The 17,631-nt window shown below is 46.1% G+C and overlaps 5 protein-coding genes across 5 annotated transcripts; 1 reads left to right on the top strand and 4 right to left on the bottom strand.

Moving 5' to 3' along the window:
* Positions 1–857: 857 nt before the first annotated feature.
* On the bottom strand, positions 858–3,113 carry F5891DRAFT_106696 (uncharacterized protein). The gene is made up of 2 exons (XM_041363128.1): positions 2,404–3,113; positions 858–2,338 (listed from the first exon to the last, which is right to left on the bottom strand). Exons 1-2 carry the CDS (start codon positions 2,635–2,637, stop codon positions 1,100–1,102), a joined length of 1,473 nt encoding a protein of 490 aa, XP_041217954.1. The 5' UTR covers positions 2,638–3,113; the 3' UTR covers positions 858–1,099.
* Positions 3,114–3,732: 619 nt separating this feature from the next.
* Positions 3,733–5,270, bottom strand: F5891DRAFT_1282538 (uncharacterized protein; the record flags this gene model as incomplete). The annotated part of the gene is made up of 3 exons (XM_041370537.1): positions 3,733–4,968; positions 5,037–5,046; positions 5,101–5,270. 3 exons carry the CDS (start codon positions 5,268–5,270, stop codon positions 3,733–3,735), a joined length of 1,416 nt encoding a protein of 471 aa, XP_041217953.1.
* A 4,321-nt stretch (positions 5,271–9,591) lies between these two features.
* Positions 9,592–10,913, bottom strand: F5891DRAFT_964530 (uncharacterized protein; the record flags this gene model as incomplete). Its single annotated transcript, XM_041376101.1, has 7 exons — positions 9,592–9,679; positions 9,738–9,892; positions 10,015–10,149; positions 10,196–10,334; positions 10,382–10,575; positions 10,626–10,737; positions 10,786–10,913. Coding segments are annotated over 7 exons (951 nt in total), but the record flags the coding sequence as incomplete, so codon positions are not given.
* Positions 10,914–11,864: 951 nt separating this feature from the next.
* Positions 11,865–12,588, top strand: F5891DRAFT_1197836 (BRCT domain-containing protein; the record flags this gene model as incomplete). The annotated part of the gene is made up of 4 exons (XM_041368542.1): positions 11,865–12,056; positions 12,119–12,211; positions 12,263–12,382; positions 12,448–12,588. The coding sequence occupies 4 exons, from the start codon at positions 11,865–11,867 to the stop codon at positions 12,586–12,588; spliced, it is 546 nt and encodes a 181-aa protein (XP_041217951.1).
* A 510-nt stretch (positions 12,589–13,098) lies between these two features.
* Positions 13,099–14,130, bottom strand: F5891DRAFT_986837 (uncharacterized protein; the record flags this gene model as incomplete). Its single annotated transcript, XM_041377826.1, has 3 exons — positions 13,099–13,448; positions 13,513–13,588; positions 13,624–14,130. 3 exons carry the CDS (start codon positions 14,128–14,130, stop codon positions 13,099–13,101), a joined length of 933 nt encoding a protein of 310 aa, XP_041217950.1.
* Between the last annotated feature and the right edge of the window lie 3,501 nt (positions 14,131–17,631).

The raw sequence follows: 17,631 nt of genomic DNA, 5'->3' as shown, positions 1-17,631 counted from the left end.
AAGGTTCATAACAACATCAGCGTCGTGGTCGAACTTTTCAGGACTACAACAACCGAAGTAAGGATCCATGCCTGGCATCAAGCCCGTCTAAATTCTAGCAGGCTGAGCAGTCTATCTCTTCCGATCAAAGCTTTGAGCCTACCACTTCCAAAATATTTCAGAAATGTCTTTGGTGGGTCATAAAGTGCCGTTCTCGAGGCTGATACTCCCAAGGTCCTGAATTCTAGTGATAGGAAAGGTATCTAGCTTTTTCCGATGTAAGGCCAGTGTTGACAACGCGTTTTTAATAGTCTGGCCTCGGCAAGTCATCATTGATCAGTCACACATTTGGAGTGGGAAAAGAGGTGGACCACGCTTCAACGAGTTCAGCTACTCATGCTGTCAATACATCTTTGCGCACAATAAGCTAGCAGGCGAGGCCAACATCGACAAGGAGCTCATCTCACCTCGGAACGAAAGGTTTGTTCTCCACGATAGCAAAGTACCTGCCTGCAACGCAATATAGTCCAGCGTTCAACTTTGTACGTTCTCCTTGCCCTGCATCTGTCACTACTGCTAACTTCCTACTGCCGTACTCTAGTGTTGTCTCCAGTTCTTGAAACCAGTTCTATCTACGACTAACAACATTTGTCTTGAACATTCGCTCTTCTTGACACGCTTTCATCTCTTCACTATCGCTTGGTGTATCTTGTATATGATTTTTAGACTATCTTTATTTATAGCGCGCTAGACGTAGCAATGGTATTGCACCATATGGCACGGATGTATCCTTCTATGTAGTTGTTGAATTTTATCAAGCACATATTGTGTTGTGCAATCACATGGCCGTTACAGACGCGGACATCAAATGGTATACAGAAGGAAGGAGGAGACCATCGAGCACAGTGAACGGTGGTGCTCGGGTGATGCACGCAATCAAGTTGGAAATCGTACTAATGACAGTGAACCAGTGAGTTGTTGGCGATTATGCAGAAGTACTAGTACAGAAATTATAACTACAGTCAACAGCGACGACAACAATAATGAACGAATGAAAGAACTCGAGGGTATGTAACAACATTCCCGGACGTGAAGGTATTGTATTCCAAACCCAAATATTCTAGGAGGCTCCTGTGACACACGACGCAGTAGCCGTTCTCAAAGATCTAAGATGCCTGTTGACTTGAGACCAACAACCATTTAGGTTGTGAACTCCGCCGACACAAGGGAACCAGGCGGAAATGATGCGGGCGATAGTTTCAGCATCTGTTAGAGACTCGGATAAGTCCAAATCCAATGATTCTAGGGAGGTATGCTGTATCGGCTCGGCATCAGGATCGATGTCGATAGTTGCAATCTTGATTGGAACTTGTAGTGTATCCAATTGTGGACATAGACCGATCGCTGTGAGTAATCCACGGAGGGAGACTTCGGAAGAAAGATCAGATTCTTCGATTTCCAGAGTGCGGATGTGCGGCCAACTAGACATAGCTTGCAAGAGCATGTCTTTGTCCAGGTAGATGCAGAAACCATAAAACATGAGCTTCAGGGTTCGGAGCCGTGTAAAGCAAAGGAAATGCGGAATTGGTGTCAAAGACTCGTCGTATTGGCTTCCCGCGAATTTGCGTTCAAGAGAACAGATGGTGATTTCTTCTAGAGTCCGACACGCTTTGCAGTGGGACAGAGCATGAAAGAGTTGCTCGGCTTCTTCTGAGGACAGACGGTTGGCTTCAAACTCGAACTCTTTCAGCGAGGGAAATTGGGAGTGTTGCATGACTGTGATGATGTCTCCGGCATCGTAGAGCTCTTGAAAGGAAAGTCGTGTGATGTTAAGGAATGATAAATTCACGATATCTTGTTTTGGCAGCGAAGGATGGTCATTATACCCTTGATCAATCTCCAATTTGCGAAGGGTAGGGAGGTGGGAGAGGTGTTTCCATGCTGCCAAGTCGAGCATTGGACAAGAAAGAGTTACAAGCCGCGTGCACCACCGAATCCTATCGGATAGGAGGGACAGTTCATCTGCTGCCGGTGTGCTGCCATCACCATCGCTTAAAGGAGTGTAGATGCGTAAATGCTCCAGAGCAATGTAACGTGTCACAAAAGATTGCAGACTCTCGTCGACGCCCAATAGCTGACATCGATGCAGCATGCGAGACAGAAAAAAGTTCAAATATGTGGTGGAAAGACTTAATGACTTCAGCCTCGGAAATATGCATGCCTCAGCGGGGATGACAGAGAGAAGGTGCGGATGTTGACATTGTATTTCTAATGTGCGTATACGGGAGGAGTGACGCATAAATTGACGGGCCTCATGGGCAGATAATGGCTCGATGCCTTTCGCCCTGCGCTCGACCCGCTATTATGTAGACGCTCGGTGAGCCGAAAAGAAACAAACAAAGCGTGATAGAGTTGTGCACTGACCCTTTTACCCCTACGATATATCAGTGGATGTAGCCTTGTTACACAGCCTAGCAATGGTTCTAACCCATGGATTTCGGTCCACAGCAAATCCATCGCAGGCTCATGGAAGATTTTGCATGTCCTTGCAAGCGCTGCAAGCGATTGCTGAGTCGATGTTGTTTCAGTAAATGGTATTGTGTTCACACAAGCGAATATCTCCAGGAGGACTTCGGGAACAAGTAAAGCCTGATGCATCACTAGAGTACGGTAGGGTCAAGGCTCAAAACTAGGTTTGATGTAAATCCAAAAACATATTGCCTACGCCAACCTGCAAATTTGAATCACGTGATGCTTCTGTTGATCATGAATCATGACGAACGTTTATTTGCACACACCAACTTAGTACTTGTCCATATATAGCCCTGTGTTTTGCTTCACCCGCTCCCTTTCACGTTCTTACTCTGCTACCTGAGACTCGTAAATGGACCAAGGGCCAACTGGAGACAGAAACGTCGAGCTCGACGCACCTGGATGTAGACGTCAGTGATAACGGGTGAGTAGACGTAGTTTGTTGCAGAGCTCCTGACTCATGTGACAAATTTTCTAACGAATCCAGAAGTCTGGTTGACCTTACCGTCAAGGTTGTCAAGGAATCGACTCATGCTATTGCTCAGGGCAGTTTCGGTGACGTTTGGAAATGCATATTCTCAGAAAAAGATATTCGTGTAGAGGTTGGTATAAGTTTTGTAGTAAATTCTGACAGCTGATGATAAGTTTCAAGGTGGCATTTAAATGTGTAAGAATCGAAATTCCGGATGGCCGTTTCAAGGATATCGTCAGGAAGGTGTGTCAATATGATGTAGAACTATGAAAATATTTGCAGAGGTTGACGGTCGACTTCTGCAAGTGGAAACCGCTGCGCTATGATCACATTTTTCCCTTGTGCGGGATCACCTACGTATTTGGTCCAGTACCAGCTATCGTATCTCCATCGATGCCCAGCGGATCCTTAAGCACATATCTTGATGAATACTATGACGGTCTCTCTGGGCCCCACAAATTCGGTTTGGTGAGTCTTCCCCGACGATATAGCTACACCACAACTCATGGAGGTCGTAACAGCTTACTAAAGTAGCTACTGGTCTTCAATATCGTATGCTGTCATTGTGTTGTGTGATCACATGGCCGTTACAGACGCGGATATCAAAAGGACCGAACCAGAGGGTTGTTGTTGGCGATGATGCAGAAGTACTAGTACAGCAGTTATCGACAGCGATAACGAAAGAACGAAAGAAGTCAAAGGTCTGTAACAACATTCCCGGACGTGAAGATATTCCAAACTCAAATATTCTAGGAGGCTCTCACGACATACGACGCAGCAGCCGCTCTCAAAGATCCAAGACGCATGTTGACTTCATCCCAACTCAAACCCGGGCCATATATGTGGTCGACACAAGGGAGCCAGGCGGAAATGATGCGAGCGAGAGTTTCAGCATCTGCCATTTGAGACTCGGGTGTATTCAAAAGTTGTAATGTTCGTAGGGAGGTATGTTGTATTGGTTCAGCATCAGGATCAACGTCGATAGTTGGAATATTAATTGAAACTCGTAGTGTATGCAATTGTGGACATAGACCGAGCGCTGTGAATAATCCATGGAGGGTGACTTTGGAAGAAAGAGCAGAGTCGTTGATTTCCAGAGTATGGATGTGCGGCCAACTAGACATAGCTTGCAAGAGCATGTCATTGTCTAGGTAGATGCAGGAATAACGAAACATGAGCTGCAAGGTTCGGAGCTGTGTAAAGCAAAGGAAATGCGGAATTGGTGTCAAAGACTCGTCGTTGTAGGGTCTCGCGAATTTGTCATCAAAAGAACAAATGGTGATTTTTTGTAGAGTCCGATACGCTTTGCAGTGGGATAGAGCATGAAAGAGTTGCTCGGCCTCTTCTAAAGAGAGATGGCTGGCTTCAAACTCGAACTCTTTCAGCGAGGGAAACTGCGAGTGTTGTATGACTGTGATGATGTCTGTGGCACCGTACAGCCGTCGAAAGGAAAGAGTTGTGATGTTAAGGAATGGTGATAAATTCACGATATCTTGTTTTGACAGCGAAGGACGACTATCATACCCTTGATCAACTTCCAAATTGAGAAGAGTAGGGAGGCAGGAGAGGTGCTTCCATGTTGCCCAGTCGAGCATTGGACAAGCAAGAGTGACAAGCCGCGTGCACCAACGAATCCTATCGGATAGCAGGGACAGCTGACTTATGTTGTCACAATAGAGTGTGTCAGTGGAGATGTACAAATGCTCCAAAGCAATCCAATGTGTCACAAAGGATTGCGGACCCTCGTCGACGGTCAATAGATAACATTGGTGCAGCGTCTGAGGCAGAAAGAGGTTCAAATATGCGATGGAAAGACTTAACGACCTCAGCCTCGGAAACACGCATGCCTCGGCGGGAATGACAGAGATAAGTTGAGGATGGGTCCTTTTTATGTTCAATGTGCGTATACGGGAGGAGTGACGCAAAAATTGACGGGCCTCATGAGCAGATAATGGCTCGACACCTTTCGCCCAGGGCTCGTCCCACTATTATGTAGACGCTTCAAGGTGAGCCGAAAAGAAATGAACTAAGCGTAATGAGGTCGTGCACTGACCCTTGTACCCCTACGATATATCAGTGGATGTAACCTTGTTACACAGCCTAGCAGTGGTTCTAACCCATGGATTTCGGTCCACAGTAAATCCATCGCAGGCTCATGGAAGATTTTGCATGTCCTTGCAAGCGCTGCAAGTGATTTCGAAGTCGATGTTGTTTGAGTAGATGGTATTGTATTCACATAGGCGAATATCTCTAGGAGGACTTCGGGAACAAGTAAAGCCTGATGCATTACTGGAGTACGGTAGAGTCAGGACTCAAAACTAGGTTTCATGTCAATCTAAAAACATTGCGTGCGTAATGGGTGTTGTTACGTGCTATTTTACAAAATTCCAGTCGATTTGGGCTAAGTATGGATACGGTTTATTGCCAAATATGCAGTACTCCTTCCTTCTCTTTTTCCCTTCTTTTCCCAATGGACTAAATAGGAGTTTGCTACAGAGAATGGTGAAAAAGAATATCTGTGTCCTACTCAACCTCGTGATCAAAAACATCTCGCAAGTCCGACGCGTGAACTAAATGCATCCCTACAGCAGACGCTGTTTTTGAGCGCTCACCATATCCGTATGTTTCTAAACTCTCAAAGTAGCTGGCTCTGACACGTTTCACAATGATTAATATGCCATGTACGACCTGGTGGTCATTCCAGGTCTACAAATCCTTGACACCTTTGACTCCCCGAACATATCTCCCTCACTCATGTTTTGCTCTATCCCAGTGCGCGTTTCTCTCTGGGTGGTATGCACCTTCTGGAAGGGCCGCTTTGCTGCTGGTCTTTGCTCACCATCCACGAGTGCGGTCACCAATAGTTCAAATTAATCAACAACACTGTTGGCTGGGTGCGTGCCTCTTCCGCAATGCATCTGGTCAGAGGCCTTACCTTGACAACGACAACCGTAAGTGTTGTTCCGTGTTCAAAAGAGGGTAGCTTGATGTTTTGTTTGCAGATCTCAACCCTGATGCTGCGTTGCAATGTAACACCCCCCAAGTATATGGCTGTCTTAAGACTTATTCAGTGCCACACAGGACACGGCTTCATTGAAGAATACTAACAGCCAATCCATCATTGCATCTAGCTGAAACGTTTGATTGAAAGCGGCCTGGTTTAGACCTGTAGTCAGCCTGTAGTCAGCTTGTAGTTCCGAAGACTCACACATACACAAGCATCAGAGAATCCATAGCTACTTTCAATGATATTCGAAGGCTTGGATTTTTCAGAGGAGTTGTAGCTGATCTGAACTTTCTGAAGGACAATCTCCATGGGATACAAAGGACATGTAGGTCATCTGAATCTAAGACTGATGACTCGGAGTTACTGGTCTGAAGAATCCTGGGAACAGTCGTCAGTAGCATTTAGAAATGGAGAAAGCATTTCATACTAAGGACCGTTGGATCAGATCATCGATCAACAATTGTGAGTTGTACCAGACGACAAGAATACGGCGCAGAACTACACGTCTATGTGAATGAAAACCGTCCTCTGCTCGCGCGGCATTTTCGTCTTCACAGCGTGAGCCCAGGCTACCTTCGTACAGTCCATGGCACTACCATTCTTCGAACCCTTGAACACGTTCTCGTAAAAGGCTTTGACGATGAGTTTTGCGATTGCGTCATCGACTACCCAGAAGGTGCCTGAACCACCAGAACGGTAGACCTGCTGCGAGATCAATGCCCTCGTCAGGGGTCCGCTTATTGCCGTGACACCTGAGCGCTTCGTTCACGCAGCCATGAAACTGTGTGAACGAACAACTGCCCAATTTCCTCAACTCCCAACTGACACCCACTGATTTCTGGTCATTGCGCACTGGGCTCGTCGAAAAGTGCTTCCCGTGAGTGATACCCTAAGTTCTTCTGCCGGTTAAAGCTGACGACTCGCTTACCAGAGACTTCAAATACCCACGAAGATTTGTTGCATCTTATCGGATTTAGCAGGACCTGGAATTGTCGTCCAAAGCTGTTTTGTGGGGAAGGATTGGATATTGAATTTTGTAAGTAGACGATCTCGCGAGTAATGGCTTGTGTGGTTCTAACGGGCATTAAATTGGAAGGAGAAGGGCCCTGGACTCACCAACAATCATTGCCATTGGATTCCAAGATCCCTGCAGACTTCTCTCGCATACACGATCTACCATATTCGATCACCTAAGCGCCGACCATGTCGTCATCCACCAGTAAGACGGCAGTGGTCACACCACGCCACACGATGCAAGGTCATGCAAGACAGGTCAACAGTGCTGTGCACTTGCCTGACGGACGACACATCATCACATGTTCGTCGGACGGCTCACTCCGACTATGGGACCTAGAGAGTGGAGCACAGATAGGCGAGGACTGGCGAGACGAAGATAATGTAGTATTTCGATCCATGGCATTGTCTCCAAACGGCAAGACGATTGCAAGCGGAGACTATGACGGGAAAGTGAGGTTGTGGGATGTCGAGATGAGGAAGGTCATTGCCAGATGGACAGGACACGCCCATACTGTGCAATCATTGTGCTGGAGTGCAGATGATAAACAAGTGGCAAGCGGATCCTGGGATGGGACGGCAAGAGTCTGGGATGTCAAGAAGGGCAAAACCGTCCTGAAAATCGAAACCAGTCACGCCCGGGTGAATACGGTGATGTACTCGCCTGACTCATCAAAACTCGCCACGGGGGGGTATGAGGAGAACGCTGTGAAAATCTGGGACACGAAAACGGGAAAGCGTCTCAAAACACTCAAACACTCAAACACAGTTCGCAGCTTGGCATGGACGTCCTTGGATGGAAATGGCAAACTCATCTCCGATTCATATGATCAGATTAGGATATACGACACCGCCACTTGGGAGCAAATCGCTATCCTTGAAGGTCACACAAAGCATGTCACCGCCCTCTCCTTGTCTCAGAACAATCGCCTCCTTGCAAGTGCATCTTATGATAAAACAGCACGTTTATGGAATGTTGACACCAACCTCCCAGTTGGACCACCCCTCCAGCATGAAAACGTTTTGTGGTCCGTAGCTCTTTCCCCTGATGCCAAGGTGCTAGTTACTGCCGAGGACACAACCGCGTACACTTGGGACGTTCACGCCATCCTCAAAGAAGCTGGCCTTGAGGACATACTTTCCATTGGTTCCAATATTGTCACGGTAGGTGTCAACAACTTGAGTCAACATATCCATATCACCTGCTCTCTCTGACAATGTCTGTTGTTAGGCACCAGAGGAAAGACAGGAACAGGAACAGACGCCACCTCAAGATGATGATTCAGGACCCCGCTCTTCGCTCAGTGACAGGTCATTTTTGGAAGTACGTACCGAGTTTGCAATCTCTCTCATTCATTCATCACTGAAACCCAACATCCCCGATCAACCTTTTTATACACATTATAATGTAAATAATAATCATAATTGGCTAACATGTGACAGTGCATGTTATATCGTAATTTATGCCATTAGAACGCTATCCTACATGACCAACAACCATCACACGGACCTATATTTGGCCGCGGTTGCACAAATATGATTGTGAATACACTGAATCTGACTGACGAGCATGGTTAATAGATCTACACTATGCAGTGTGTAGACTGTAGCATATTTTGGCTATTTGTGTCTCATGTCTTTGAAAGTGCGTCTGATTGGTGATCTATACGATAAATAGACAAAAGCCCAAGATCAGTACGTCGTATAAAGTCGTTTATGCAATTCTAATGCTATCCTGTATGATCAGGGAAAATCATGCATGTTGAAGTTCAGCATCACAGCCCAGTTGCTGGTTGCGCAACATATTCACGAACATTCAATTGACGACCAATGCATATCATTGCGTGACAGAAGTGTGAGGTGATTACTAATTGCTCATATTTTCCACATCAACCTTGGTGTTTGGCATGGGGATGTGAGTAAAATGTGCTTCAATATTTATCGCCCTACCCCAACCTGATAACTCATGAGACTTAAGCGCCTGATTGTCATCGATGGCTCTGTATTATCTGTGTGAAAAAGTAGGTAAAGTGATCCTTTGCCTACACGAATGAAAAATATGAAACAAAGGGTCTGTTGTATGACATTTCTAGCACACAGGGCGTTGTTTCACAAAAGTAAAATAACTATAGTGTCTTGCCACCTGTAACTTAGATGTGTAACTTCCTCACAAGAGCAACGCAGGTTTGATCTCTCATTAAGAACAATATTTGGAGACATTGCGAATGAACCGCTGTTCGGCACTGCATTGCCAATTTTATATTTCTCAGCGCTCGTTTGTCACAAAAGTAAAATAACTATGGTGTCTTGCCACCTGTAACTTAGATGTGTAATTGCCTCACAAAAGCAACACAGGTTTGATCTCTCAATAAGAACAATATTTGGAGACATTGCAAATGAACCGCTGTTAGGCACTGCGTTGCCAATTTTATATTTCTCGGCGCTCGGTTGTCATTTGCATGAATTGCTCGGCTGCATTACATTATTTACATATCAATGGCAGTATTATACAACAAGGATCTCGATGCTACGATTTGTAAAATAGTGTACATACAGCTATCTATGCATGCAACCTGCAAACTCTGAGCTAACATCTGCCTGAACACTGAGCAACAGATAGCTGTTGGACTCGTTGGGGACGACAGGCAGATACATGTTTGCGTCCAAAAACCCTGCTAATGTTATAGTATAATGAGACCAAGGTCAAATAATTACAGCCGCATGATAACGCACCGGTTCCACCAAAGTAGTAGGTCGTCGACTTCCTTGGATGCATCTGGTGTCATGGGAAGCTCGAGGAAGTCGACAATGTTATCGTAGAACTCTTGATTGTTGAACTCGTCATCGATAACTCGCCACGATCCCGTACTGGACAAGGCGAACCTGAGCTGAGTTGGCCGGCAATGTCAGGCTGGAGCATGGATAAAGAGCGATCCATCATACTCACCTGTACAGCTGTATATGCGATTGAGCGTGGTTGTACTGACTTCATGTTCAACAGTGCCGCAACATTGCAGCGGGTGCGACGCTCGCCAGAAGTCCTCCGTTGCTTTGGGTGGCCTTGTGTGGAAATATTATCCGGGCTAAGCTCCTCCTGATCTTCCGTCTCCGCAGAAGTAGGAGATGTGAAAATATATTTGAATGTCTGTAAGCGACCTCAGTAGATGAATATTCATCTTCACGACACGTACCTTTAAAAGCAGCTTGCCTTTAAACAGGCCATCCGTAGGGTTTTGTGGATCGTATTGTTCATCCTTGTACAAGAAAGCTGGCCAAGAGTAAGCTGTGACGCGATAGTCTGGGTGGTAGTCCCTAATGTGCTGTCGGACACTACTGCATGCGTCAGCAAAGATGTTGCAAAACAGATGAAATCTTACACTAAGTCATTCCAATCGTAATCGACTGGACAGATGAGCCGTCCAGTCGCATCGTTATTTAATCCGCGACCCAGTTTGTCCTGCCCGTGAATGACGGGGCTTGGTGATGGGGTAAGTTGCATCAACCAAGATGCAACGGTGACTTTAAGCCGTGTCGTATCGTCAGCCCTGGCTCCATCGGCACCTTTATTCAGCTAAATAGTGCCTCAATTAGCCTCGTTGTGAAGCAGTGTCCGACACCTACCTTGCTGTATATGTGACAGAGCTCGCCATTTTCAGCCACTGAGGTTAGAAGTTTACGAACGGATGGACACCAAGTCGCCAACTTCTTATATGATCTGTACCTCCGATCGTCTCTAGTGAAGATAATTAATGCAAGCCACTGGTGACACCAAAGGACCTACTCAGTATTATTTGAGCTAGTATCGTCAGTATCTGATTCCAACCCCGAGGTGACACATCGATTGAACTCTGCAATGAGATCTTCGACGCGTTCTGTGAGGCAAACAAGTCTCCGAATTAGCCGGCCCTCGGTATTATGAGGTTCACTATGCAATGAAATAGCTCTTCAAGGGGTGCTGAAATACTGGATGATCGCAAACTCACTTTCTCTCCGCCACAGGCTGTTTGCGAAGTTTGGCGTTTTGGGCCTCTAAGACGGCCAGCCGCCTTTTCAAGGAAGCCACTTGAGAAGGTGGGTCATTGTCAGTGGAGCTACCTTGCGACATCTGGAGTGGAATTTGGGTAGGAACAGAACGTGTGAAGGTGCGAGAGTACCAGCCTGACTGAAATACTACAGGGATCATCAAACACTTTGATCCGAATCATGCAGAAATTGACCTACTAACCGCATATGGGCAGGCCAATGGGGGTTGAAGCGCTGACAGTTATCGGTAGATCAGGTAATCCCAAAGTGGCTGCTCGTCCCGGATCTATGTCATAGGTCATGGTGGCAAACCGTCGACTGTAGTCCCTGCCGGGCTATTAGTATTGTATGACGTAACCAGTTTGTAATATACCCACGCCAGTCTTCGTATGAACACTCGCTGATACTGGCAAATCGCCTGTTCTCGATCTTCGTCGGACTGTCTACTATGTGCCAAACTACATTCTTGGCATGAAGTGTCACGGTACGGCATGAATCATTGATCTGTTGATGGAACGCCTGACCTCCAATAGGAATGGTGTTTTAGCTAAAGTCATCTCCGCTGCCCACTGGTGCCGAGCCTCGGGTGTTTAAGTTCTATTGGAGTTCTATGCAATGTAGGAAGTTGCAAGTTCCGAACCTTCTGACCCTGACACTTTTTTTTTGTTTATTCAAGTTGTCCGATACCTCCTCTTGGAGTCACCGTGACGTACCATAATGACTTGGATCAGATGTGCCGGTGACTCGGCCGGCGAACTGTAACACAGTTGCTGTAAGTACGTTCCATTGACCTATTGTGTCAAACTCCCTCTCACATACACGTTGAAGCTTTAGTGTATGGCCCTCTTCAATGGTGTACACTACGCCCTTTCATCTTCAATACAACCGGGACGACACAAGGAACTCTCAGCCTTGCTAGATCTTCACGGTGCAACGAGCGCACCACCACCCACTCATATTATTGCACTTGCTGGATCGCACATTCAGGGTGAATACGAAGGATCTCTGCATGTAGTGTCAGACATGTGGGTACAACGGTGCGTAGTCCTTGGAAAACGTCAACCGTGAGTCTCCTCTACCTTTCACTTCAGTACGAAGGCATTGATGGTCAATATGTCAGCGAGCGGTACTATTCACCTGATCCAATCATGATTTTTTCAGGTGTTGTTGCATGCGCCACTGATGTGAGTGAATTGTCCTTGATCACATTATATGATATTGATGTTGATTACAAGCTCTCCCAATGGGACCTTGAAGTTCTGTCAGCCGGCATCACCTCATTAGGAGGGCAGTGGCGAACAGCCCTTACTCGAGATGTGACCCATCTCTTCGCATTGCATAAGCAGAGCAATAAGGTACTCACTCTCTTGTTTCATTGACTATGGGACCATTGTTCACTGCGCTAACCCTCATGGCGTAGTACCAAACTGCAATGTATTTTGCACCATATACCGGCATGTCCATCCTTACACCACATTGGTTCGACGATTCAGTCCAACTTGGGTGTTGTGTCCCTGAGATTCCTTATTTATGGCCCGATCCTGAGGTCTTGGCTCGGTGACATAGTAGTGTACTATAGGTTACGATGGGCTATGATTGCAGAGTTGAAGGGGACACTATCCGGTAGTAACGAATGAGTATCTGACCTTGTAGAATACCTATAAAATATTACAGCTTTGATTTTCGCTGCTTGATTGAATGATCGAAACATACCAGATTCTAGTCCTGTTCACCGTGACGTACTACCATTTACAGAAAAACATAAGCAGCCTACCTATCCTGTACCACAGTTTCTGCATACTCATCATCTTTTGAAGCATGCCCGCGCTAAGTGCGTGATATGATTTTCAGACTTAAATTGCATACAATACTAGAAATACATGTACAGTATGATTTCAAATTGTGAAACTGCGATCCTTTGAAGCTCCAATGATTCAGATAGACGTCACGAGCATATGTATAAGTACAATGTTACACAATTCAGTAATTTACTGTAGAAGCTGATGATCAATGTACGTGCAAAGGTAATGAAGCGAATGCATACCATTCAAGAGGAAGAGCCTCTGACAGGTTATTTTGCTTTCTTATTTCGTGCATTGAGAGGACCAGTGTTGAGACGGTGGCGCTTGAAGGGATTGATTGGCATGGCTGCAGGTGGAGACAGGACGGTGAGTTGTCGTAAAATAGCATTGAAAACATCACGTTTTGCATTCTTGACTCGATGATGAAAAAACGCCATGTGCACTTCAACAAGTGCGCCCTTAAGTTTTGACTCGTATTCAAGTGGTGGGATGAGGCTATGATCCGTGTCGTATGCTGGTAGGGGGCAAACATTGTGGGTAGATCTGAGGTCTTGCAAATGTCCTTTGCATCGGTCAGCCACTGGCCAAGTGGCAATGTCGAAGTCTGAGCTTAAGCTGTCTGTAGTTGCGAACGTAAAACAATTAGTATAATGATGGATGCCAAAAAAATATTTGTAGCTTACTGGTTGAGCAGTCGTCATCTTCGTCACTGGCAGTATCATATTTATCCTGATTCTTGGCCTGATATGTGATATTCAACTGTTAGGGAAAGGAAATAGATGACGGCTACTGACCTCAAATAGACCATGTATCAGTCTGATTGATCTTTGACCGAGTGAGACATGAACAGCGCTGAGCTTCTCGTAATCCCTCTCCCTTGGAATTAATCCCTCAAAGTGAGCAATATTGTCAAGGACATCCGGGAAGTCTTCTGAAGAGAATCGGAACATGTCGTTACGACCAGCAGTAAGCCGACAGCTCAATTTTACGTCTGAAAAGCGACCATGAAAGACGTTTGATGGATTGAAATTGGCATCCGGGGTGAAATTGAAGTCATTGCGACTGATCTCGAATACACCACGAATGATGAATTCTTTAGCTTGGGGTCCTCCCTTGGCGACGAGAATGTTGCCATCCTGTCCTCCTATGAAATATTCAACATGCCGAATCAGTCTCGGTGAAGCGGCATAGAATCCGAATCCTTCGGAGGAATCGTGTAGTTCTCGGAGTATGGATGCAGGAGTACGAGTAGAGAATGACTTGGACTTGGCGGATGCATTCTTGGTCAGACTCGAAGCCATGGCTTGTGACCTGGATACGATGTGGCCTGGTAGAGTCTTGTTAGGTTTTAAAAATCATGCTCCGTGCAGGGATACAATGCAGCCTAGTTAGAAGAAATCAAAATCATGCTCCGTGCAGGGATACAAACATTGAAAATGGCGGAACGGAAGTAGTATCCCCAGTGAAGGTAAAGCTTGCGAGACATGTAGTACGTTGTAGTGGTCATGGGATCTAGTATACGTAACGACTCATCTGCAAAATTATCGGCAACTGCATTGAGGATAGTAAAACTGGAATCGATCATGACACAGTCTACAGTGCAGGCCAGGTGACCCTCAGGCTAGTACGAGTTTAGTAGTTGGCATCAGAGTGAAGCGGCGGTACTGAAAATGAGACAAAGGTCACAGAATGTTCTGAGTTTTGAAACGGCCCAGGCACAAGCCATACCTCATGGAGTACTGCCCCTGTAAGGTCCGGGGAGTACGATTCAAATACACCTGCTTTCAAAGAAGGATTCCAGCCATGAACATGTCGACATTTGATTCCCACCCCTCCGAGTCGGATTTTAATGATGCAGTTGGCGAGGCGCTCTTGATGACTCGGAATTCTGGCAGCATTACTCCGTCAAGCCATGCCGAGAACTGCAAGGAGGGAGCAGGATTTGGGCAAGGTTGCCCTACCTATTCTTGTGGATGTTATGACTACCGTAAATTGCCACGTTATCAGGCTGGAGCTACAGACCTACTAGACAAGGCCTCTGACTTAGATGCTGCGGACAAGGACTCGAAGGCATCCAAACTCAAACTGGTATGTGATCAGATCAAACATATATACTAGTTCGTCTTATCACACTCATTTGTAGGATATTGATATTTGGAAATCTCAGTGTTCAAATCAGCTGCTGCTTACTCCGACTCACTGGAAGAGAAAGCACGCTGGGTCTGACGTCATTGAAGGACACACTCAGGCTGTCACAGTAAGTCATATTTCTTAGTCCTCCAATACTGACAAGTTACAACTTGAACTGACTGTATACAGCCTCAGCGTTACTTTGGCCATGATATTTTGAATGGTCCCGGTGGACTAGGACGAAAGCAGTGAGGGGAGAGCTCTATGATGCGTGATGATGTGTTACACTATGAACAGAGTTTGGCTATGTGCGCGTGTCGCTGACTAAGCTATGGCTATCGCCGAAGGACCAACTGCCTCTTGTCTATGTCTCTTCCTTTGGTCTATGCCTTGGGACCCCCGGTCCATGCACCCCCCTAAAAAACAACCAACGCCATCCTCGGCGTTCTTCCTACTATCACTTCTATTGTCCTATTCGTTCTCTTCTTCATCCGCTTCGTCTCTTGTCTGGTCGTTCTCTTCTTCTTCATGTCCCTTCTGTTTCTCTGATTCTTTCTCCGTTCTATCTTCTGTATCTGCTTCCGTGTCGTCGTCTCCTCTCTCTCTGATTCTGCGTTCATGCTCTTCTTGTTCTCTTGCTAACTTCGTTCCCGTTCTCGGGGTGAATGCTCTGAGTCGTCTTGCACTAAACTCTCCTTGAACTGGGATTCCGTTCAGCGCTTCAAGCTTGTACGAGTTTAGGATCTTCTCTCGTATACGCCTTGGGATTGACCATTTTGGTATGAGCTTTCATTCCGCTTTGAACGTATAATCTAAATCATTGCGATATACTTGAACTAGTTGTCCGATTCGAAATATAACCTCACCTGGCGCTCGTTGTAGCAACTTTTTATCAAATGCTGCCTTCCTCTTGATCGCATGTCGCACTACTTCATCGTATCCGTCCAACCGTTGTTGTTCGACGTATGCTATTTGAGTTAGTGGGTCTGAAGTGCGTGTCGCTGACGCGCTTTCTTCTACATTCGTCTTCGGTGTGTTGACTACTAATCCTAAAAGAAGTTCCTTTGGAGAAAATTTCAGCGCTGGCAATAATCGATAGTTAAGAGCGTGCACCGCATCCTCCAGATGGTCTGGCCACGATTGTGTCAAGCCGCTTTCTGTCGTTTTTTGTCCTTGACTTTGATCTTCTCCTAAACTTGGTGCGCATAAGCATTTTAAAACGTGTAGTAAAAGCTTATTTGTTCCTTCTACAAGGCCGTTGATCCACGGGGAGTACGCCGCTACGATGTGTACTTTGCATTTCTTCGATTCGCAGAAGTCCTTCACTGCTTCGTTGTTGAAGTGCTTGCCACCGTCCGCCATGAATGTTTCTGGTGTTGTGAATGCGTTGAAGATGTTCTTGAGTCCTTCAATCGTCGTTTTTGCACTACCTGATGTTTTATATTTAAACACCCAGATATGCTGCGAAAACGTGTCCAAGTACACACCGAGCGTATTGTATCCTCCTTTCTCTTTCGGGAGGGTGAGATAGTCTCCAACTAACAGTTCGAATGGGTGCCGCCTGGTTATTGGCTCTAGTAGCGAATTTATGTGCGTCGGTCCGAAGTTCTTGCATTTTGCGCAGTCTTTGATGGCATCTAGGATTGACGTGTCTAGCTTGGGGCTGCATATTCGGTCCAGTAATGCGATTTTGATCGCATCTCGTCCCCAGTGGCCTCCTTCTGCATGCTCTTGTGCTGCTAGTACCTTGGCTTCTCCTCTCGAGACACATTCTACTCTTGTCCTGGCTCTCGTCGTTGTGCCACCTCGTAGCTTCCAGAGCCTCCCTTCTTCTATAACGTACTGTTCTGCTCTGTGTCTTGCTCGCCGTTTCTCTCTGATCTCCGTGGCTTGATCTAGGTTACATATAGCTTCTACGACTTCCTTGAATACTGGCTCGTTCTCGAATCGTGTGCAAAGCTTGTCTACTTGTGCGTCCACCGTCGTAACGTTCATGATGTCGTTAATTAGTCCTATCCTTGCTTCCCAGTCTTCGCTTACTGTCCACTCGTTTCCGTCTCCTGCTACTGGAGCGGTGTTTTCCCATTTTCTGCTAAGGCCATCAGCAATGACATTCAGCTTTCCTGGTACGTGCCTTATGTCCACTATATGATATGCTAATATTCCCTCTCTCCATCTTGCGTGTACTACGTTCAGATGCGGATTCAGCAGCGTGTCTCTCATCGCCCTGCAGTCTGTTTCAATCTCGACCAGAAATCCCCAGATGATGCTCGAGAATTTATCCAACCCGAATTTGAGCGCTGCGAATTCTAGTAAGTACGATTTGTACTTCTTTTCTGTCGCTGATGTCCGTTTTGATGCGAAGCCTAGAGGATATAGACGTTCGACCCATTTCCCTGCTGATGTTCGCGTCTTGATTCTCTGTGCTAGGACCGCTGCGAAGCCTTCTATACATCCGTCCGATGTCACTATGAAGTGTGACCCATCGTATCTTGGTGCGTGTAATACTGGTCTTGATGTAATCGCCGTTTTTAGATCTAAAAATGCTTTAGTATGTTCCTGCGTCCAAATAGTACTTAACTTGAAGCCGCTCATGGCTCGTCGATACGCTGTTTTGGACATTGTGCTGTCTATGGGTGCTTGCAGTAGTAAATCTCTTAGTGGGCCTTCTC

This window comes from Suillus fuscotomentosus (genome assembly GCF_016647785.1).
Source record: "Suillus fuscotomentosus strain FC203 chromosome Unknown F5891scaffold_133, whole genome shotgun sequence".
NCBI classification, from domain to species: Eukaryota; Fungi; Basidiomycota; class Agaricomycetes; order Boletales; family Suillaceae; genus Suillus; species Suillus fuscotomentosus.
This window is presented reverse-complemented; position numbering and strand designations above follow the sequence as displayed.

Bases quoted from the DNA above. Each gene is read 5' to 3' on its own strand.
- F5891DRAFT_106696 (XM_041363128.1), bottom strand. From the start codon at position 2,637: ATGCATCAGGCTTTACTTGTTCCCGAAGTCCTCCTGGAGATATTCGCT. The intron at 2,339-2,403 runs GTCAGTGCACAA...TCTACATAATAG, and splicing joins TATATCGTAGGGGTAAAAGG to CGGGTCGAGCGCAGGGCGAA.